The 22,281-nt window shown below is 43.5% G+C and overlaps 1 protein-coding gene across 3 annotated transcripts; it reads right to left on the bottom strand.

The window, feature by feature from the left end:
• Nucleotides 1-2,489: 2,489 nt before the first annotated feature.
• On the bottom strand, nucleotides 2,490-22,272 carry COG7 (component of oligomeric golgi complex 7). Of its 3 annotated transcripts, none has more exons than XM_014936681.1 (17): nucleotides 21,961-22,272; nucleotides 21,214-21,362; nucleotides 20,592-20,708; nucleotides 20,243-20,411; nucleotides 18,574-18,656; nucleotides 17,672-17,794; nucleotides 16,498-16,696; nucleotides 14,295-14,422; nucleotides 13,551-13,705; nucleotides 12,250-12,366; nucleotides 11,641-11,706; nucleotides 10,697-10,883; nucleotides 9,546-9,686; nucleotides 8,995-9,078; nucleotides 6,330-6,444; nucleotides 4,508-4,651; nucleotides 2,490-2,811 (listed from the first exon to the last, which is right to left on the bottom strand). In XM_014936681.1, exons 1-17 carry the CDS (start codon nucleotides 22,124-22,126, stop codon nucleotides 2,645-2,647), a joined length of 2,310 nt encoding a protein of 769 aa, XP_014792167.1. In that variant the 5' UTR covers nucleotides 22,127-22,272; the 3' UTR covers nucleotides 2,490-2,644. The 3 variants fall into 3 exon arrangements, with proteins under 3 accessions (XP_014792167.1, XP_014792168.1, XP_014792169.1); XM_014936682.1 differs by having other exon boundaries at nucleotides 21,214-21,405; nucleotides 21,961-22,097; XM_014936683.1 differs by lacking the exon at nucleotides 21,214-21,362 and having other exon boundaries at nucleotides 21,961-22,097.
• Nucleotides 22,273-22,281: the final 9 nt, after the last annotated feature.

The raw sequence follows: 22,281 nt of genomic DNA, 5'->3' as shown, positions 1-22,281 counted from the left end.
CTAGTTGCTGGTGACCACCATGAGAAGGACCAAGGAACTGGGGGATGATCTGCCGGATGAGACGCCACCAGCACGACTGATGCTGCCCCATGCAGGGGGACTTTTGTGTTCAAAACTCACTAAAAAAGTCAAACCCTCAGTGACCAGCATGGAGCTGCTCTAACGCTGCCGCAGTAGCTGCGAGATAATAACACTAGAATATCTGCAGCCTTAATTTTATGACTTGATTCATGATTTTTTAAAAATTTTATGATTGGCTACAAAAGTAATGACAATTTAAGTTTTGGTCTTCTATTATTTCTGATACCTGAGTTTTTACAGACATTTTCCAATTTCACTTGGTGATCATAAGAACGAGAAGCTTAACCACATTTTTGAAAGGAAATTCAGATTCTTAAATAAGGAAATAGCTTTGGAAATCACATTTTGATTGGGATGAGTAGAAAAAGAGGGGTAATTTACAGTCATCTGCAGCCAGAGAATACCTAAATTTAAAGTAATATGGAATAAAAATTCAGATTCATGGAGCAGCTTCTGAACAAGCCACATGCTGCCCCCAGCTCCTTATCCATCAGCTGGTTCTCGTTTGCAAGAGCAAACAACCAACAGCCCAGGAAGACGCTGCTCTGGAAGGAAACCATCTAACCCTGGGTACGGCAGGAGCTCAGCAAGCACCTCAAACCAACCCGAGCAGTGACAGGGCAGACGAAAGGCAGTCAGGATGCTCGTAAAGACAGAGGAATCCAGCTCTTACAAGTTGTCCTAGGCTTTTCCTGCCCGATTCCTCACTTCGCTTCTTCCTAAAGGGGTGATTCCCTCCCTGAGCATCACAAAACCTCAGCACAGCCCCCTCTACCAAAAAGAGGAGAATTCTTGTCAAGTGACAGCACCTCATCCCACATTGCAGCAGTTGGGAACGAGCACCTGACACCATCCCCTCCCCGTTCAACGTGTGCACGAAAGCTAACACTTCTCTTGACAAAGACCTCCAAAGGATTTCACAACAGTGAAAACACACTGCTCCCTGCAAAAGACACAATAGAGCAATTGCTTAAAACACTAGGAAAGCTGAGAACAAAAACCTGGGCCTCTATTCCCACGTTCTCACCATCAGACACCACTGTCAACATCACCAGCAATAAGTCCGGTTGTGCAGGAACCCAAATAGCTGTTCAAACACAGAGATACTGCAGAGCCATGGGATGCTTTTCTGTGTGGCAAAACAGCCACCCTGAGCCTGTTCCTTGTGCTGATGAAACAGCAAGGAACTCGCTGTGATGAGACAGGCTGTGGAGAGAGGGGGAAGGCAGAGCTGTTTTCCCAACCCAGCCCTCTCCAAGGGTTTCCAAGGGTTTCTCCAAGCCCTTTCATTTTCCTACTCCAAACCCTGGGGTGGGTTCCGGTGTCTGCTGCCATAGAGCTGTTAAGGGACAGAAAGGGCAACGGCAGGTCTCGGGCAGCCTATGCCTTCCAGTTTCTTACACCACCTGCTCCAAGCTGGGTTCCTTCCCCAGGGGCCATTCGCCCTCGGAGACGCAGCAGCAGCAGGCAAAGAACAGCACAAAAAATCCTCACCTTCTAGTGACGAGGCAGGGGAAGGATGGGAGAGGCACAGACAGTGAGATTCACCCGTCTCGCACCGAGGGTAAGGTGGAACAGCATGTTCTTTGGCAGGACACGGACAGTTTACTATTCCAGTTACTGCCGGTTTATAGAGGGCGTCTGACAAGTAATAAAAGTGTCTGGAAAGTGTCTCCAGTGCTTGACTGCAGCTCTTCACTGGCTTGGCTCTATCCCCCAAAGGGACAGATTGCAGGTAACTGTGTGCGCAGAAAGGGGCAAAGAGGAGAAAACTGCAGAAGTAGGTAGAGAAAAGGGGAAGAAAGATGTTTTTTCCCCTTCCAAAACAGAAGAGTTTTGGCATTCCAGTTTTGGGCCCTCTTTATATTTTGTCCAGTTTTCTCCTAGGGAGCAGGCTGTGGGAGTGCTGGAAGCACACTCTGGCTGAACGACCTGTTTTACAAGATCTATATACAAAGCTTTAATAAATTTACAAGAAAACAACAGTTTCATTAAATTTCTTATAAACCTCATAGCTTTCAGTAGAATACATTAATCGCACAAGGAACAACCTACAAAACTGGTTTTATTCTCAGGGCTGAGCTTGATCATGCCTCATCTACTAATTGATGAGACTCTCTTCTTGACTTTGTGAATAATGACAGACTTGAGCGATAACGATTGCCTCCAGGTAAGAGAGCTTCCAATCAGTCGATCTTTGTTGCACCTACCCCATAATTTTAGATTCAGAATTGATTAAATTTTCTGAAAAAGACAGTCATCTCACTGCCGTGAAGCATGAACTCCTCAACAACCAGCAGAACATTTCCTGTCAGAAGCCAGCCAACTCAAGGTCATCCGGATAGTTTTTGGTAAATTTGGTGTAGGACATCTTTCCTCACTTCTAAAGATGGAAAAACGGGACAAGCTTTTCCTAGACAAAGATATTTATTAAAAATTATTGAGAAATAAATTCCCCTAAACCCCAGAGACATCTTCACTGTCCTTGCAAAATTTATAGGGAAATAAAGCCAACCCAAAGAGTTCAGCTCCCAAGCAGTGTCCAGCAGCAGGGATGTCACAGCTAACACTCCAGGCCCCTCATTGCCGCGATGCTGCTGGCCATCCTGCGGGGCACGCTTTTTGCCGCTTGCCGGTAATCCTCTGGTTTTGCCTTCAACAGAGTTACAATATTCTGCAGCGTTCTCGATGGCTGAAGGCCGAGGGCATCCATCACATTTATCAGATAATCTGTAAGATTAAGGATAAACATGGATTTGAACAGGCAACAGACACTCTTCGTCCTCCGTGGCAGCTGGAATCCTGTCACTGTTAGCTTAAAAACACAGAAAACGGCAGCGTGTTTGGAATTTAACTGTACTGACTGGTGTGTTTTTTTGGCTTCTTGTGCACTAATTTAGACAACTGTCTGTCTCATTGAGAGGACCGAGAGACATTCTGCCATGTTTCAGGACCTGCACACAGCACCCTCGGGGTGGTCAGTCACCACGGTCACAGAGAAAGGATCGCAACCGCGCTTTCAACGGCTTGCGACAAAGCTGGGCAGCTCTGCAGAGGTGAAGGGCTGTTCCAGCTCACCGAGTCCAAGTCAGCTGGGGAATGAAGGATGGCAGGGAGTACGCTGAGTGACCAGCCTCTAATCCACTTGTTTGTTTTTAAATAATGCCAAAAAAATGGAAAAAAAAAAAAGACGATTCGAGCTGAGTTCCCTGGCATCAAGCACACTTTCAGGTGAGCTGAGGAAGAGACATGGTCTATAATCTTATTTTTAAGCTTGGCCATAGGGAAGACAGCATCCATGATTTACAGCAGGGAAAGGACTAACTGGCATTTACAACAGCTGTCGTGGTCTCAAGGTGACGCTTTCATCAGCTTTGGTTAAGAAAAACCCATCTCCTCTGTATCATAGACACAACAGCTGTCGTGGTCTCAAGGTGACGCTTTCATCAGCTTTGGTTAAGAAAAACCCATCTCCTCCGTATCATAGAATCATTTAGGTTGGAAAAGACCTTTAAGATCACCAAGTCCTGCAGAAACACCTTCCCAAACACGTTCCATCACTCCTCTCTCAGTCACTCTGCATGGTGTGGGAGAAGGCAGAGGTGACCAATATGTGCCAGCTACATCCCACTTGGCTGCTGAAAATTTCTCCTTGTTGAAAGGACCTTCAGTCACCTTCAGAGCAGCAGGGCAATAAGTTAACCATGGCAGGGGAGCTGATCCTACGGGTCATGTGAAAAATTATGCTGGTCAAGTGCTCCACAACAACTTTTAGAAGGCCTTTAGCTGATCCTCCTTACTTCAGCTACCAAGTGAATGAAAGAAATCAACCAGCTGCCACCTTCAGAATCCACTGGAGCACTCCCCAACAGGCTTGGCACATGCTGTGTACCCCCTGTATGGCATATACTGTCACTACATGGCACTCAGTGAGAAGGGAAAGAGCAATGCCACATCTGAAAAGATTATATATGGGCATTTCCTGCAGAGACTGGCTTGTAAGGGAATTCTCTCAGTCCAGAAGGACTATGACTTCCCCAGTGAAAAGCACAAAGCAGTGAAGGAGCAGGAGTCTACCAGACCATCACCCTACCTTTGGAGAGGAATGTGACAGAAAGCTGTTCCTGCAGAGACTGGCTTGTAAGGGAATTCTCTCAGTCCAGAAGGACTATGACTTCCCCAGTGAAAAGCACAAAGCAGTGAAGGAGCAGGAGTCTACCAGACCATCACCCTACCTTTGGGGAGGAATGTGACAGAATGTTTCAAAAGAGAAGCTGTGAACCACTGCACCGTGCCAGTTATCAGATCAACATGCTCACGGTTAAAGGAGAAACTGAGCCTGCAGTTTCTCCAGATCTAACACAACGACAGAGGAGCCCATATGTTACAGCAACAGTTCTCAGGACAAGGTGTGCAGGGAGCTTACCAATGTCTGTGGCAAGCTGCTTCGTCGAATGTAGGGTGAGCTCTGGTATCTGCAGGATGACTTCGCAGTAAGTCTGCATGGTAGCTCTGGCAATGGAGCCCAGCCAGTAGTCTGCCATGTTGTCCAGCTCAGGTAATTCATCTCCTGGACAGAAAATTCTCATTAGCTGTCAGCAGTCTCATTCACCTGCGCTTGCTGGTTGGGTAACAAAGCATAATTCATAAATGCTTAAGTGTTTCTTCAAAGAGACATTAAGGTAGTAGGAATCAGAGTTCATCAGCTGGTTTTGGAGTAATCAAAGCCATTACATATCCTCCCTGTTTCTATACAACATCGAAAATTAAGACCCAAAACTCTGTACTTTTCTCTATTACTTCTCCAAGTTAAGTAATTTCCAAAGGGCTGCCAGGAGATCAGGCTGGGATCAGAGGCTCTGCCTGGAGTGCTCCACAGGATCATCTCCCAGGAGCAGTTTACAAACTACTGCAACGACAAGGTGTTTTTTTCAAGCCCTAAAGGCATTCTGTGTTCGTAAGTGTTTTGAAAATTAACAAGTTATTAAACATGTAAATGCTTTAAAATGACAGAATAAGGCTATTCTCAGAAGAGCGTATTCTCGGAAGGCTACAGGAAGACTATAAATACCAAGTTTTACGCTTCCTTGATTGTCAGTGGAAATAAACACCAAGAAGAGATTAACCACAGCAAACCATGGCGTGCTGCCAGCCTGCTGGGAAGCATTATGTAGCTACTGTTGTTAACTGCAGCAGGATTAATGACACAACAGGTAAGGACAGCCACCTGAAGAATGAACATGAGCCAGAACTCAGCTTGCTGCAAGAAATGAAGGAACGATGTGCAGAAAGGACTCGGTGCATTCTGGGGAGAAAGCTTTGAGGAGGCACCTGGGCCACGGCTGTTGCAGCAGCCACTGTCAGCACCCACTGAACTTCCCTCAGCACGGGGGGTTCAATCATTGCAGCTGGGATCGAATCACTAAAGACTCTGGTGGCACTGGTAGTAGCAGTGGAACTCCAATGATTTTTCAGCTGGAGTTAATGTATGATGAAAAAAAGAACTTAAATGAAGCAGTCAGCCACCCTGGCACCTCACCTCTTCTAAACATGGTTACAAGCTTCCTCTTTGCTAGTCCTTGCTGTGCACTCCTGCCAGCTCTGTTGCATAGTAGACCTCTTAGGAAGTTAATTTATATCACTTTATTGATCTATTTTTTAGAGAAACTAGGGCAGAAAAAGTGAATACTTTTCTGTGGGGTTAATGGATAGGAACAGCTCTACTATGGAACCAGCACAAAGGAGAGGGCAGGAGTGCAAAGCTGGAGCAAGACTTCCCCTTCAGCAAGCTGCTGGACAGTTCAAGTCACTCCCTGAACTGTACTCCAATGGGTATGGAGCAGAAGCTGCAAAACCTAACTTGAAGTGTTTCAGGTGAGATGGTTCAACGATTCCCTACAGTGTTTGGGAACTGACCCCAGGTACCTCCTGTTCACTCCCTGCACGCAGGATATTAAACACTACTCCAACTCCAAAACAGTAACACTTGAGAACCTGCACCCCAAACACAGCTTTAATGAACAATAAACTTGAATGGACCAAGCTAAAGCTTTTGGTTTGAATGAAATTGAAGAATTTTTACTCATTATTTAGAGGCTTCTTCTAGGTATTACCAAGAGACTCATGGAAGAAACAGCACGATGAGATGCTAGGAAATGGATCTCAAACAGCTTTTACAATCACACCCATGTAATATCAAAACATGAAGGTTTTCCCCCAGACACCTCAAGTCTTTGGCTTCACCCTACCTTGTTCTGGGGGGTAAGGCAGTTTTCCAGCATGTAATGCCAGTTCCAAAGCAGAATCCTCTTGAGTGACAAATGGCTCAAGGTGAAGAGGAAGCGACATAATATATTGCCCAATCTAGAATAAAAGCACAAAGAGCTGAGTCACTGAACAAATGTGAAGCAAGTACTTTGCTAGAGAAAAAAAAAGAGTAATCCACACCTGAAAGCAGAAAGCTGAGCTTGACAGCAACTCACTAACCTACATTTATTAGAAACAAGTTGTCTCTTGCTCATTGTTACACTTTTTACAGGAAATAATTTTTCACAAGGCCAGAGAACCAACCATTGAAAAAAAAAATCACCTTAACAAAAACTTTTAGAGAGAACAGTTACTCCGAGCAAATCTTTAATCTCTGGAGCTTTCCTGGCAATTTGTTTTCTAGAGCAGAATCTAAGAGACTGAATCAAATAAAACCGTAGAAGAGGAAACGAGGATTCAAGTGACAATAAAATCATGAATTACAGAAATGTATCACTCCCCAACAGGGACCGTGTTCACGAATTCACACACATGAGCTACAAAACTTAGGAATACAACAAATACTGCGCTGTCTATAAAGTCATTACCTGCTGCTACAGAGAATCTTCCTAGGTGCAGCTACAGCTCAGAGTACTCTGCCTCCCCATTATGGAACGTGCTCATCAATAGCCTTTTTCCTGAGCTCACATCACCTGCCTTTTCTTCTACACAGTACATATGCCACATCAACTTATTTTCCAAACTCTAGTTTTCATAAAGTCATTACCTGCTGCTACAGAGAATCTTCCTAGGTGCAGCTACAGCTCAGAGTACTCTGCCTCCCCATTATGGAGCATGCTCATCAGTAGCCTTTTTCCTGAGCTCACATCACCTGCCTTTTCTTCTACACAGTACACATGCCACATCAATTTCTTTTCCAAACTCTAGTTTTCCGTTTTCAATTTTACTGCACAGTGTAGTAGTGCTATTTCAAGACTACCCAAGACAAAGCCATGGCTCAGTCTTGGTGCCCCTATCTCTCAGCAGCAGGATAAAGGGTAGATGTGAAAAGATGTCAGAAAACAAATGCTTTGCATCTGAAATTTTCCTGAAGTTCCTCTTTGCCTTGGACAGGCAGAAACGTCCTTTGATTCCTCACAGAATTGAGTAACAACCACACACATCTCAGCTTTATCTTTCAATTAAAGTGGCAGGAGAGCACATTCAGCCTCTTACCAGCCATGCATGTGTCTCCTGGTGAACTCTACTCATTAGAAAGCTACTTAGAAATTCAGTAGCAACCTTTCCCTGAAGTTTCACCTGATAAACTGCCCATGAGCTTTCTAAACCTCACAAAAGTCTGTCAGCCAAATTCAAACTACCCATGATAATTGAGTGACTACCTATTTCTACACATTTCTTTTTTAAAGCTTTAAAAGCAGAGTATAACAGTCTGTAGGCCACAGGCCAGAGGAACCAAAAATATTAGAAGCTGTTGGTTGCAGCCTGTTCTTGAAAAATCCGGTCCCTGTGTGATGTCCAGAACAATAGTAATATAAAGAATTTGCTTATCAAATTATACTTTGTATTGAGATAATAATAACAGCTATTAATATCTGAACTGCAAATTTGGCAGCGACTTGAAACACCAATGAGGAAAATGGGAGAGCAGTCTCTTTTTTTTAAAGCTTTAAAAGCAGAGTATAACAGTCTGTAGGCCACAGGCCAGAGGAACCAAAAATATTAGAAGCTGTTGGTTGCAGCCTGTTCTTGAAAAATCCGGTCCCTGTGTGATGTCCAGAACAATAGTAATATAAAGAATTTGCTTATCAAATTATACTTTGTATTGAGATAATAATAACAGCTATTAATATCTGAACTGCAAATTTGGCAGTGACTTGAAACACCAATGAGGAAAACGAGAGAGCAATCTGAAGGCTGCTCAGCAGCACTGAACTGCGGTGTGCATAGTCAGAAGGAATGAACAGCTCACTTTCCTCTTCCACTCAGACACCCCCCACACACTGCCAGAAAGGTTTCATTGTTATTCCATCAGAAAGAGAAACCAGGGAGTCACATGGGGATTAGAAGGGTAAGAGATACTGAAGGCTGCTCAGCAGCACTGAACTGCGGTGTGCATAGTCAGAAGGAATGAACAGCTCACTTTCCTCTTCCACTCAGACACCCCCCACACACTGCCAGAAAGGTTTCATTGTTATTCCATCAGAAAGAGAAACCAGGGAGTCACATGGGGATTAGAAGAGATGAAGACTTTTTTAACTTCACAGTGTGATTAAAACACTGCGATACACATTGCAGGAAATTCTAGGCTACATGGGCTGCATTATGAAGATATGGTCAGTATTCCCCCCTGCAAACAAAAGTTGGCATTTCCCATCCTATTACTAGAGGGGATGCCTGCAGAGTTTACACTGCAGTGAAGAACCTCTCCTTGTGCTCCTGATGTTCTTTTGCTACTCCAGAACTTGACAAAGATTTCCCAAGAGCTACAAAAAAATGGCACAACCCAACTGACGAGGGCCGGACCACTGAGAGCATCTATCACCACCATATAACAACACTACAATTCTACAAAAAAAAATGGGGAAATGCAGAAGAGATTTCCCCAGCACTGGGTTTCCAGTAACTAGCCTCACGTGCTCTTACGTTGCTGATATATTCCAGAGGGGTCAGGCTGAAGTTTGGCAGGTCATCTGTCAGGGTCTCACCAATGCCACCAGAGCTCCAGCCCTGCAAGGCAGAAAGTGCAGAATGAATCTATGACTTTCTGGAGCGTGAAGTCTGTCCGTATTCTACGAAGGGATCACCCAAAGACACAAACTGTGACTACCCAAGCCCTTCTAGAAAGCAGGACACAGATGGTGAGGAAATTGCTACCCTCGTCCTCCCTCGGGCCCAAAACACACCCCCCCTTTCCACACAGCTCCCTGTGGGCAATACATGCTCACACCAGTTAGAAAAGCAACATCTCAAACAAACATCAGAGCTTGCAAACACAGCAAACACAGCTGCCTGTGGTGAATGCTGGGGGTGAAGGAAGGTAAACTTTTTCACTGACTGTAACTCATGGAAGAAATGTGATACCAGAGGGAAACGTTCTGAAAAGGAGAAAGGTTAAGCAACCTTGTACTCCACCCCAAGGGATCCCGGGGGTAAACCTTGCCAGTTCAGAACAGGTCGACGTACCCATTACTCACCTCCATCTTTGGAACGAGTAAGAGTTGTTGTTTGATGCGAAGGAAAACAGAATCAAAAGCCAAGTGGTGTGCCAGCTGGTTGAGGCGGCTTAGGGCAGATCGAGATGAAGCCAACAGGTTGTGGTTACTCGTACCTTTTTCCTAACACACACAGACACAGCAAAGTGTTTACACACAGAAGTCTGAGCACAGAGAAGCTGTGTTAACATTCTTAAAGAGGTCTTTATCAGGCCATCCTAATACAAGAGAGCTACCCTCTGCAATGGCACAGCTTGTTTCCTTTGGGATGCCCTATGCCAACCAGCTATTCAAGACAGAAACCGCGCACTGCTCCCTGAAACGTAGAACAAAGAATCGGCATCACATTCCAGCCACACCAGGCACCAGTACAGGCCAGTTACTGAGACAATTTCAGGGAAGATGGCAAAACTGCCCTTCAGTCAAAGGGCACAACAAAGTGATTCCCTGCATGGAATTAAGCAGAGGTTTTACATGAAGGGTACCAATGGAACTTGACTATTTAGCAAAGGTTTAAAGTCAAACATTTAACCCTGAAAGCAGAGCTGCACAAGTTGCAGGTAAATTAAGTGCAAAAGAAACCAAAACACACTGAGAAAGTAAGAGACAGAAGTCATAACCTTGACTTCACTACTGCATGTGACCAACGATGGCAAACATAACTTAGATCCACAAGAAGATAACTAGAGCCATTCTACCCTGTTCACAGATGCATGCATGAACGATCTCGTAGAATTATATTTCAGAATGGATATGGCAGCAGAGCGTAAGTGGCAAAAAGAGTCTTTAGAAGCCAGTATGTGGGCTCCAGAATTTGAGATGGCTCCAACACAATCTTCCCGATGCTTTCTGCAACAAAATCTCCCTCACCTGAACTGATAAGGACATGTTCATAAAACACAGCCAGGATCTGGGGAGAGATGGAATGAGCCCAGACTTCCCGGGTTTGGACATTTCATCTCTCAGCAGATCAATCGGTGTCTCTGTGGAAGACCTGGAACATAGCCCATCAAAAGGCTGCAGCTCAGGACGAAACGTAATCAGGCTGCAGGGGGAATCCAGGTCTCATCTCCCAAATGTGGGCCCAACAGCACCCTGTGATAGAGACAGGCTCTCCCAGGCACCAAAGCTACCTTTAGAGTGTAAAGCGTTTCCATAAGGCTTGCATACTCAGATGGATTCTCCTTCAAAAGATAATTGTATTCCTGCCAGGGATTCTTTACGGAGCTCTTCTTTTCTGCAGAACTGCTGTCCTGATACCCAGAAAAACTACAAGGGCTGTAGGAGTCTGAGAGATACTTCCCAGCAGTTGATAAAATCCTGAAAATAAATACACAAAAGTCACCAGCAAAATCCTCCAAAATCAGCACTGTTGCTCTCATGCTGGTCCAAGGACCAACACTACCTTTATGTAACTTCAAGGGAAAAAGTATTCATTGGTAGCAGACGCTAATTACAGTCTGCTCTCACATCTACTGTGCAACTCAAAACCTGCAAAAATAATGAGATGAAAAAGAGAGGCTTGTGCTCTCAGAATTTCTAGCAAATACAGAACAAACCCAGCCTCCTGCGTGCTGCTGGCCACTGTGTCTTATACAAAGCACAGGCACTCGTCAGACTAAAGCATTTATTGGTACAATAGGCTGAACAGTGCACTGCTTACAAGCAACAAAAGACCTACGTGCTGCCTGTGCTTGACGCTGCTCAAGTTACAAGGAATCGATTAGTTAAGGCACACCTCGATTCATTTCAGCAAATGATTCATGCCCCATGTCACAAGGCAGGTGAGAATCTTGCCAATTTGATCTGGTGGAAAATTCCCCAATCTGGCAGTTCCATTTGACACCCAGCCAGGTATCCAAGAAAAAGGATTCTTGTGACTGTGGCAGGGCAGCACACGACTGAGTGGAACAGTCTGCGACCCATCTCTGACATCCAAAAGATGGGGAGGGGCCATGGGGGGAAATCACAATGGCTTTCTCTCCATCATCTACGCAACAAAAGTACCTTGGGGTTTGATTTTTTTCAACTTGCTACCTATGTTGACAGCTCATGAATTAAGTTCAGCAACACTTACCTGTTGGCCAGTTGCTGCTCAAAGTCTCCACACTGACGAAGGAGCTCACCACAGGTAGTAATTATCCTGGGAAAGAACAAGACAAAAACACATGTTGTGAGATCTGAGGCAGATAATGCCAGACACCCCCCCCAGACAATCCATCTCAGACACGTGTCAAGTAATTAAAAAGTGCAATAACCAAACCACAGCCCACAGGGGACACATCTGTCAAGAGTTAATTCGGCTATTAATTCTGCATCCATTTGATAACATACTGATCTTTTTTTTGCCCAACAGCCTCATCCACCTGCTACTTCTTGTCATCGTGGCTAAGGCCAGCTCAGTGTCACTGGGAAAAATTCTAAGAGCCGCTGATATTTCAAGTGATACGATGCAGTCTTGCTCCAGACAGGGTGGGGAGGCTCACAGCCCTTACTGTGCCAGCAGCAACCTGAAACCCAGTCTCTAACACTAATGGTCCCAGCAGCACTGCAGCTAAGTGGGCACAGCCCTGCAATCTGCACTAAGAACTTGTGTAAACTGACCCCAAGTAATTCCCTTCCAACTTTGATACAAAAATCAGTTCTGATCCAAGCAAAAAAAAAAAAAAAAAAAAATCCCCTTTACCGGACAGAGTTTTGGAATGCAGTCCAGTCCTCCTGGAAAAGGGAATCTGATAGCACATCATCCAGTTTGCATTTCTTTCGTATAGACTGCAATGTATTTGTAAAGTCAGATGTATACCTGTAATGAGAAATAGAGAAGAGATAAGCATAAGAGAATGCTCTTCTGAATGAATAAGCATAAACCAGCATAAGAGAATGCGATTTGCTCATTCAGTCTTCTACAAGGGTCAAAGAAGAGCCAGAAATATCAAAAGGAGTTCAGAAGAGACACTGCTGTTCTAGTCCAAACCCGCGGACGTGAAGAACTGATCAGCCACAGGCCACTCAAGCCTACACTAGAAAACAGAAAGAAACTCAGGGTGACAGATTATGTGTGCTACTTCAATTTCCTGTTACTAAGAACTCTCCACTCCCATGCAAAGGTAGGAGTAAGACATTTTTGTTATCACAACACTAACCACATCTTCTAGGAAAGACCAGAAGGAGTTTATAAGGCTACTGCTACTACAACATCACTTGGCTCTTACTCCAGGAACACAGTGACAACAATCTCATGAATTTGTTTTCTCAGCTACCTGCCAGATGAGAACATGGATAAAAAGTAGAACATTTTGTTTTCCACACACCCTCTTTTTTTTTTTTTTTTTTTTAAATAATGCCCATAAGCTGGAGGCATGCACATTGCTATGTAATTCTCTATAAAGAAGGTGAGATCAGAGAAATGCACCTTCCTCTTCCCTCTTTCCCACAGGGCAGCAAGGTAACAGTGTGATTTATACCTTGTGAGCAGCTCTTTCGATATCAGTAAAGTATAAGGAGGTAATAGATACTGGAATATTATCTAAGTGGGCTGTCAGGGATACTTTAAGACAAGATCTTACCCTAATGAGCGAGGTTCACTGTATCTCACACTTACAGGCAGATTCTAAATGTGAGGTCACTTGTCCCAGGAAGTATGCAGTTCCCCACTGAGTTCTACTTTCATCAGCCTAATTTGTCTTTGTCTTATTCTGTTTTGGGAAACATTTTCCACTCCAAAAGTACATATTAAAATGAAAATTCAGCCCAACCAGAAAAACAACTGGGAAAAGTCTGGAAGCTTTTTATGGCTAAATGGCATTTTCCCCCTAAGAAATAGTCACTGCCTGAAGTGGTAGGAGGGAATATCAGATGATGCCTACTACAGTTACAGATACTTTCCGCTCTCAGGCATTTTTCATAAACTACAAAGTCCTTGGCCACAAACTGAATACTTGCTACTCCCTTAGGATAACTGCAGCAGCGTAACTAAAAGCACCTTACTTTGTGAACAGAGCTTTCAGGGCCTTAAGGAGCCCACACACTCCCAGTCCATCAGTGAGTTTGATGCAGTTGTCGATGGCTCCAGAAGCCAGAATGAAGAGTTTGTTGACCGAATGGTTCAGTTCCTGGACACAGTCAATTACTTCCCAGTGCTCCTAAATGATAACAACAACAACAAGTTGAGCCTGACTCTTCTTTTAGTGAGTATCCAGCCATTAAAGACACCTTGTGTAACACATCGTTCTCTCAGTATCTCGTGACACACTTAATGGAGAACAATCACAGTTGCTTCCACCCTTCTGCACAGTGACTGTTAATACCAGCCAGGCTGACAAATCCCATGTTTACCAAGTCTTCAAGGAAAAACAGTTCTGCCAACAAAAGAATCTTCCACAAAAAGGACTTCCCTCCCCTCAGTCTTCCTCTTAATAAATTCTATCGAACCTGAAGCAGGTTCCTGGTCGATAGTAATATTTTCGTAAAGACTTTCTCCAACAGATCCACACAGTGCCAGTTACTGGGTGAAGGACCAGAAGAAAGGAGCTACCTCCAACCTGACAGTGCTGCTGAAATTAACTTTATTTCTTAAACAGAGTTTACTTAACAGCATCAAAATATACTGCAAATAGGAAATATAACAAAAAAACACTAGAGAAGGAAAGAATAACTATGGCAAAGATCTTTGTAGATGCTCCAAGCCTCTCCCTGTGTAGTTTATTATTCGAATAAAGACTGCTACATTACCAAGGGCACTGCACTGATCTGAATAAGGAGATTTTCTTCTTCCAGGTCTCCATACTCAAGTTGATAGGGCTTGTATGGACCATACACTGCTTCCACCAGTTCCATCACTTTGACCAGGTTCTGGTCCTCTACAAAGAATCATATGTTTAGTCTACAAACAGACGAACATGCTACTAAAAACCTTATTTCAAGCACCACGCAGTAGTTCTTCAATTAGAGCAAGCTGCCTACACAGGCTTGGAATGTTGCCCAACAGCTTTTAGTTTCAACTACACAGATTTGGTTTTTTTTTTCATTTTTCTCAAAACAAGTTTATTATCTCTACCTGCTTCCTAAAACCAAGATGTTCTACCTCAACAAGTGCCTCAAGACAATTATCACTCACTGCTCCAAAACAGCCTGGGTGACAAAAATCAGTGAAATGTTCCAACCTACAGTAGAAGGAAGGTATTGAAACCATTTGAGATGTGAAACATGTTACTCCCACAACTTAAAACAGGGGCAATTCTCATTTACCAGAAAACCTGGTTCATACTTAAAATAATTGACACTAATTTAATTCACTTAGAACTATTACTTCATGGTGTTCATCAACCAGAGCTGAACATGAACCATGAACTCAGTATCTCGGTGCCATTGTGTTGAGCCGGGAGCTGAAAACCCAAGCAAAAAGCAGGTCTGAATGATTATTTTTCAAATTGGAACTGGACACTTAGCTGTTACCATGAAGTTTTGCCAAACTCAAACTAGCAGCAAACCATAATTACATTGAATCCCAGACTTCAGAAAAAGCTTTTATGCCCTAAGGACAGGCAAGCAATAGAGCAGGTTGTCTAAAGTCTGTGCTACCTCCATGCTTGGACGTTTTCAAGATCAGACTGGACAATACCCTGAACAACACGGTCTGAACTCATAGCAGACCTTGCTTGGAGCAGGAGGTTGGACTAGATCTCCTCCCGAGGTCCCTTCCAACCTGAATTATCCTATGAATCATAACTGAACCCTTCCCTCACATACATAGGAACTGGTTTGACCCTGTTCTGCTGAGTCACCTGGCCTTCCCATTCTTGGGATACTTCTCTTCCCAAATGTCTCACCCCACAGCAGAAGAGATGGAAATAAAGAATTTTTTTTTTCTTTAAACACAGTCAGTTAACAGTTCAATAGCTGCCTTCCTATTCCATAATCTTCTAGAATTTGATATAATTTTTCAAGTTATAATTTCTATTACGTAACACAAACTAAGGCAAGGACAGAAAATGATTGACAAGAGTATGCAATCACAAAGACAACAAAAACAGTCATACTCCTTGAAATTGCCCAATAATCATAATTTACATGATCAAGTAAGAATCTGGGCTTAAATAGCTCAAGACAATGTTATGAGGAACCAAGCGCAGGAAACACAGCATTAGGAATGTTCCATTAGTTTTAATTTAGGATTTTCCTATAGTCAGTCTTTGAAGGGGCCCTACCAGATTCATAAAGGACTATAAATAGCCAACAGTTCAAGTCAGGCATAAATCTAGGTAAACACAGCACTGTACTACTTTGTGGTTTGTGGGAATTACTCATCAAGCCATGACCAAAATGAGATGACAAACATCATCAGGTAAGGAAAGCGCAGGTTACATTTTGAATCAAACACTGAGGGATGCTGCTACGGAATAAACTACCAACGATTAGAAATAATATTTGGACCTGCATTTTCACTTGATTAAATCATAAGCCAGTAGCAACAGAAAAACCACAAAATAGAAATTAGGAATCCGACGGGTGCAGCTTTCAAGCAGGTTTTCTCTTGTTTAGAAAGGTGCGACCCAATTCCAGGGAACTCCTTATCTTTTATGCTTTAGTGACCTTTTGCAATGGGTTTCACAGATAGCTTCCCTACAGACATTTCCTCATCCATTAGACAGAAGAAATACTAATGCTTGTAAAAGGAAAAGTCCTAATAATTATTTACTCTAGACAGCAAGCATACTCAGACAGCTCTGCTTCAGTAAGCTCGCTCAGTATTGTGTCAATAGCTTTAGTGTAAGATATATATACACACATACACAAAGGTGCAAATGCCATGCAACTGGTCAATATTGTAGAAGAGATAATCCCTCCCTCCATGTAAAACTAAACAAAACCCCACAATGGAACTTCCAAAGAAGTTGACCAAACAGAATGACAAAATTCAGTGCAAAAGCCTTACTCAGGTTTGGCAGCATGGCTACTTCCAGCCCTTTTGCAAAGTGGGTGGTGGCATCGTAGAGCTCCAGCAGCTTATTCAGCTTGGTTTCCTGGCCCGTTCTCTCCATGGCAGTGCTGAGGCAGACAGGGATGGAAGGCACCAGTGCTCCCAGAGTTTGAATCAACAACACAGTCACAATTTCATGAGGGTTCTTGAAAACCTGTGGTAAAAGAAAAGCTATTAGCAAAAGCACTCGATCAACTCCATTAGCACAAGATATGTTACAGCCTTTTATTTTAACTTTTTTTGTCAACTATTCTTGCTCATTTGCTTTAAAAGCTGGGATCACCACAAGCCTCCTGCAGAAAAGTCACCACGGATACTGAATAGCATGAAAAAGGTCCAAGAATTCTTCAGAAAGCAGAACCAACACAAAAGATTGAGTGACACGAGCTTTATCCCATGTGCCATTTCTCTCTCGCAATCTCCAATTCAAAGAATATCTGCTACAATGTAAGCTGACATCTGACCTGTAATTCACATCGAATCATTAGGCAGAAAAAATACATTTCAAGGAAACACTGAGCTCCTTTGCAGTACAGGGCTAGCACTTGCATCAGGCTTTCTAACATGAAGATAACAATCTCTTACCCTTCATGGATGAAAAACTCTTACAGGCTCAACAATATGAACTTATTTCTTGATTTCACTAACGGACAATAACTTTTTTTGGATCCTACATTATTCTTGGCAGGAAAAACAAGTACACAGACTCCAAGAGGTGATAGCAGAAGCCCTAAGATATATTACACAGAGTGACAAATCAGTCCAATATGACCTTGAGGGCTTCCTCCAGGCCAAGTGATAAAGCAATCCAGGCATTTCAAATGTCTTGCAACAGAACACATTTGCAACACCGACAAATTAGATTTAACTTAAGATACAGATGAAAGTGATAGAGCAGCTTTAATGTCAATAACACAGCAACCTTGCTATCGGTAGAACACCAGAAATCAAATTTTGTCGGCAAGAGCTGGACAAGAAATAGAAAACAGGTTGCAAACCCTGTCCTGCATTGATAAGGCACAGACTATAACTCAAGAGTGAGCACCAATGAACTATTCCAAGCTTTATGAGAGCGTGCTCAATCTCCTCCTCTCCCATAGGCTGTACCAATGCTAAACAGTCACCGCACCTGTGTAGCCCACTGAAGCTGTGAGTGCCAGGTCCCGAGGAGCGTGTCATACAGTTCAGTCAACTGGCGATTTAAGCTTAAGTCACTCTGGCAAAGATCCTGCCACACTGCCACCAGCTGCACCTGCAGGGGAAATAAGAACCGTTCTAAGAGGAGAACCGACAGTCCACAGATCCAGCTTTTGTTATTTCAAACCAAGAACTTCCCATGCAAAGTGCTTTTGCTAAAACACAATGCCCACCCTTGCTCCTCTCTCCAGATTTCAACGTAACATTTTGCTATAATTCAGCACCACAGAAGGAAGAGACTTTCAACATGAAGCTAGAGGCTTCTTAGTCGATTCAAAGATTTAATTAACATTGGTATTTTACTCATAAAATGAGATTGTAACTGATACCCCCACATAATAGTTGAAATACTTGGCAAGCCCTAGCCTTGAACTTAATCCTCAAAAGTCACAGTCATGAGAGAAATTTGAGGATCAGGTTATGGCTACAGAACTGTCTGGAATTCCAACTTTTAATCTTACCTGAAAAGAGTTTAAAGAAGCCAGCAGCTGGCAAGTCACAGCAATAAAGTTATTGCTGACATAGCCACCTCCAAGAAAAGCAAAGCAAAACTACAAGGCACAGAGAAATGAAGCAGAACGCACATATCCTATGTCTCTTGCAGGAACAAACACAAAGCCCTCAATGGAGAAATACCCTTAAAACAGGGGGGTAAACACAGCTCTTAAGGACCAGAAAGAGAAGTCAGAGAATTAAGCATGGAAAAGAACAGGTTCCATCCTCCTTCGGACAGGAAAGGTAAAATACATGATGTATCAGCTCCCCCTACAGTCCACACCAAGCAAGAACTCAAATTTTTATTCCTCTGTATTAAAATACTATCAAAATACTTACCTTGTGACATTTATAATAATAAGCAAGAAGCTGGGGCATCCGATCAATTTCAGTGAAGACTTTAACAAACGTTTTTGCCTGATCTAAACAAAACAAAGTAATAGGCAGTTAACAGTCAGTCTCAAAGCTGAGGGTGAGACATTAGTCTAATGGAGCAAGAGAATTCTTCTTTTAAGGGAGTATGCACAATGGCCTGCACAGAATGCCACACTTTCACCTTTTGTTTGCTTATCTTCTCAAATAGGAGCAGAACCACCCAAAACCCACACTCAAATACGAACAGGTAACAGACACAAGGAATGAATTTAACTTAACTAGCAAACATATCTAGTATCCACTCAAATACGAACAGGTAACAGACACAAGGAATGAATTTAACTAGCAAACATACCTAGTATTGAAGACAGATAAAACCACAGCATTTCCTAGAAGGAAAACATTACTTTCCAGAAACAAGCCACTGTCCACAAAACATGAATATACTTCACAAATTCCTCAGCTTTGCTTTCAGAACTCCTCAAACTGATACCTAAGGCAGCTGCCTCGAGACTAATGTCAGAGTTAGCTGTCACACAAAGCTTTGAAATCCAAGTTCCTCAAAAGTCTTTTTTGTACTGGAAGGGGGGTGACTATAGTTCTATCCACAAAATACATCTTGGGTTAGAGAAATCAGTAATGAGATCTTGTTTTTCAAACAGGACCCAGAAGGCAGGTAAACTAGAATGCTGAATAACTTGAAGTGCTCTTCATCTCTGGAAGTCACAGAATAGACTCTCTGGGGATATAATGCATTACATTTATAGCAGCTGGACTTCAGAAAAAAGCATGACTTCACAGTAAAAAGAAAAACCCTCTTCAATTGGAAAAAAGCCCATATCCCCACACGCCCAGAACAGATTTTGAAAGAAAATGCAAACAGCGCTTAAAGTGAATTATTCTGAAGACTATACCCATGCAAAGGACCTTGTACCATTATATTTGCTGGTAGCAGCTTTCTTGCAGCTTTATGTCTTGTTCAGTGGAGAACTCAGAGAGCATATGAATATTCTATCTACTTTCCTCTGAAGGAGGAGCTCAAGGAGTGGAGAACTCAGAGAGCATATGAATATTCAATCTACTTTCATCGGAAGGAGGAGCTCAAAGAACAGTCCAAAAAGTCAAATGTTCTAAAGCAGAGTTTATAAAACAGCTACAACAAGGCAGTAAGGAGTCAGAATATTTCCCAACAAATTTCCTTCACAATTACAACACCAAGCTGTAAGAGAAATGCCCAATAGCGCTATGATAACACAAAACCAGAGGCCTTCTGCTTACTTGAGCAACAGTTCCCACTTGGAGAGCATCCACGGCATAACTAAACTGTGACAGCAGGGCAGCCCTGCCTCAGCACCTCCATTTCACCCATCCATACGGCCTATAACACCAGCTCACGTTCTCCTTATTTCCCTCAGCGGCCACAGGCACACCAAACTGTAGGAAAATCAAAAATCCACTGGACCACAGGCAGCTGGAGAGCCCAGAGCATTTCATGGCATCTGGCTCCACCAGAAAAAGCACACAACCCAGCACCAGGAGCCTCCAGGACATAAGCTCCCCACCCAAACGACATTTTACTTTTTAAAGAAGATAAACTCTGCCCTGATAGTAAACGACACCAAGAGTTACTGACCTACAGACTGGGAGTTAAAAGCAGCAACAATCTGAGGGCTGGCCATGGCCTCTAGTCGGTTCTTCAGAGCCTCAAGATGCACACACTTCTCAGAGTAATCCGGCGTATCCACAAGCATAGCCAGGCTGCTCTGCATGCTTGTGAGTTTGGATGAAATCACAGACACATCCTGCCACCAGGGAAAGGCATCCCAGTTACTGAACACGGCCTTAGAAAGCATTAATACCTGTTGCATAATGGCATTTTACAAATAGGTACATGTTTTAAAGTCATTTCAAAAATCTACTTTGAAACAGTTTCCTTGGAAAGCTGAAGGTGCAAAGACCAAAAAGAATAATGAGGTATCCACCTGTGTTTTAAGAGTCTCTTCAATGTCTGCACTTAACGTGCTCCATTTGTCTGCTTCCTGAAGCGACTCTGCAGCCAACTGCATTCTAGATTTCACTCGGTCAATCTCTACCAGGACCTGAAGGAAAAAGAAATATAATGTTGCCCATTGAAACAAAAGCTGACTGCCACAGATATATTATGGAAGTTATTTTTGGCTTGAATTAAAAAAAAAAAAAAAGTGTGAAAAGATCATGCCATTACAAAGAGGAAGGATTTGGTTGAAAGAGCTACAGATGTTAAACCAACTTCCAAAGTCAAACACAAAGGGTTAGTTTGAAATCTGGATTGTACTTTTAATATCCACTTTATCTCAAAAGTGGATACACGCCCCAGCTAACAGGGCAGAAACCTGGGCAGAAATTAGTGTCCCCAAACAGGTAACATCTACTCTGAAACATGATCAGCTGTTCCTCAGGAAATGCAGATTGCACTAGGCTGTGTCACGCCCACTTTTCTACTATTAATGCTTAAAGGGGTGGTTTTGTCTACCTTGAGTTCAGGAGATTGTTTAACACGAACAAGTCTGGAAACTCCAAAATTTCACAAGCTGCACGTAAACACTAAGTAAGACAAGAACCTGCCTGCATTGACTGAGCAGTGTCTTCTTCAAATTTCTTTATATCTTCTTTAACAAGGATCATTTGCTCCTTCAGGAATGTTGCCTCCTGTTTCAAGACTTCCACTTCCCGGAGGACCCTGGGCATGTTCTGGAGAGCCTGATGGCTCGTTTCTACAGAAACACCAAGCAGTACAGTCAGGAGAGCCTGAGAACCCTTGCAGGAAAGAGGGAATATAATCTTCAATACTTGGGGAAGAAAAACAAACAAACAACAAAGCAAAAAGGCGAACAACAAAACTTTAGGTGTATCTGTAAAGTTTAAATATGTACTTTATTATAGAGTCATAGAACCATTTAGGTTGGAAAAGGCCTTTAAGATCACCGAGTCCAACTGTTAACCTACCACCAGCAAGTTACCACTAAACCACGTCCTTAAGTGCCACATCTACATGTCATTTAAACACCTCCAGGGATGGTGACTCCACCCCTTCCCTGAGCTGCCTGTTCCGATTCCTGACAACCCTTTCAGGGAAGAATTTTTTCCCAATATCCAATCTAAACCTCCCCTAGCAGCTGTTTCTCTCTGTTTAGAGCGGGTCAGTCAGGATACAGAGATTATAGAAACACACCGGTCAGTGCTAGAGAGTGAGGAAAGGTTAATTAAAGTAATAAAACCCACATTGGATGCAAATGGACGCGTTTACAAGCCAGCAAAGGGTCAGGCCGCCCGACGATGGAGCCGGCCGGTAGCCCCCGCATCCCACCTCACCTTCCACCGCGTTGTTGACCTCCTGGATGAAGAGCTGCAGCTTCATCACCAAAGTAGCGGCGTGAGCGTCCACCTTCCCGGGGGCTTCCTGCTGCACGGCCCGGAAAGCCGCGTTCACCCAGCTCTTCACCTCAAAGTCATCCGACAGGAACCGGGAGAAATCCATCGCCGCCCGCGAAAGGGGACAAGGCCCCGCCGGGGAACAAGGCCCCACCACCACAGGCCGCGGCCTCCACCGGCGACCAGGAAACGCGTCCACAAGGCCCTTACCGGCCACCGTAGCCGCAGCGAGGAGGCGGCCACCGTTTAGCGGGGCCGGGC

The sequence above is a fragment of the Calidris pugnax genome, unplaced genomic scaffold (genome assembly GCF_001431845.1).
Source record: "Calidris pugnax isolate Ruff unplaced genomic scaffold, ASM143184v1 scaffold17, whole genome shotgun sequence".
Classification (NCBI taxonomy): Eukaryota; Metazoa; Chordata; class Aves; order Charadriiformes; family Scolopacidae; genus Calidris; species Calidris pugnax.
This window is presented reverse-complemented; position numbering and strand designations above follow the sequence as displayed.

Coding starts and splice junctions, on each gene's coding strand:
- COG7 (XM_014936681.1), bottom strand. CDS start 22,126: ATGGATTTCTCCCGGTTCCTGTCGGATGACTTTGAGGTGAAGAGCTGG. Junction 17,795..18,573: donor ATTATTATAAATGTCACAAG/GTAAGTATTTTG, acceptor TTTCCCCTGCAG/GTGCAGCTGGTGGCAGTGTG. Junction 12,367..13,550: donor CTGAAAGCTCTGTTCACAAA/GTAAGGTGCTTT, acceptor TTCTCATTACAG/GTATACATCTGACTTTACAA.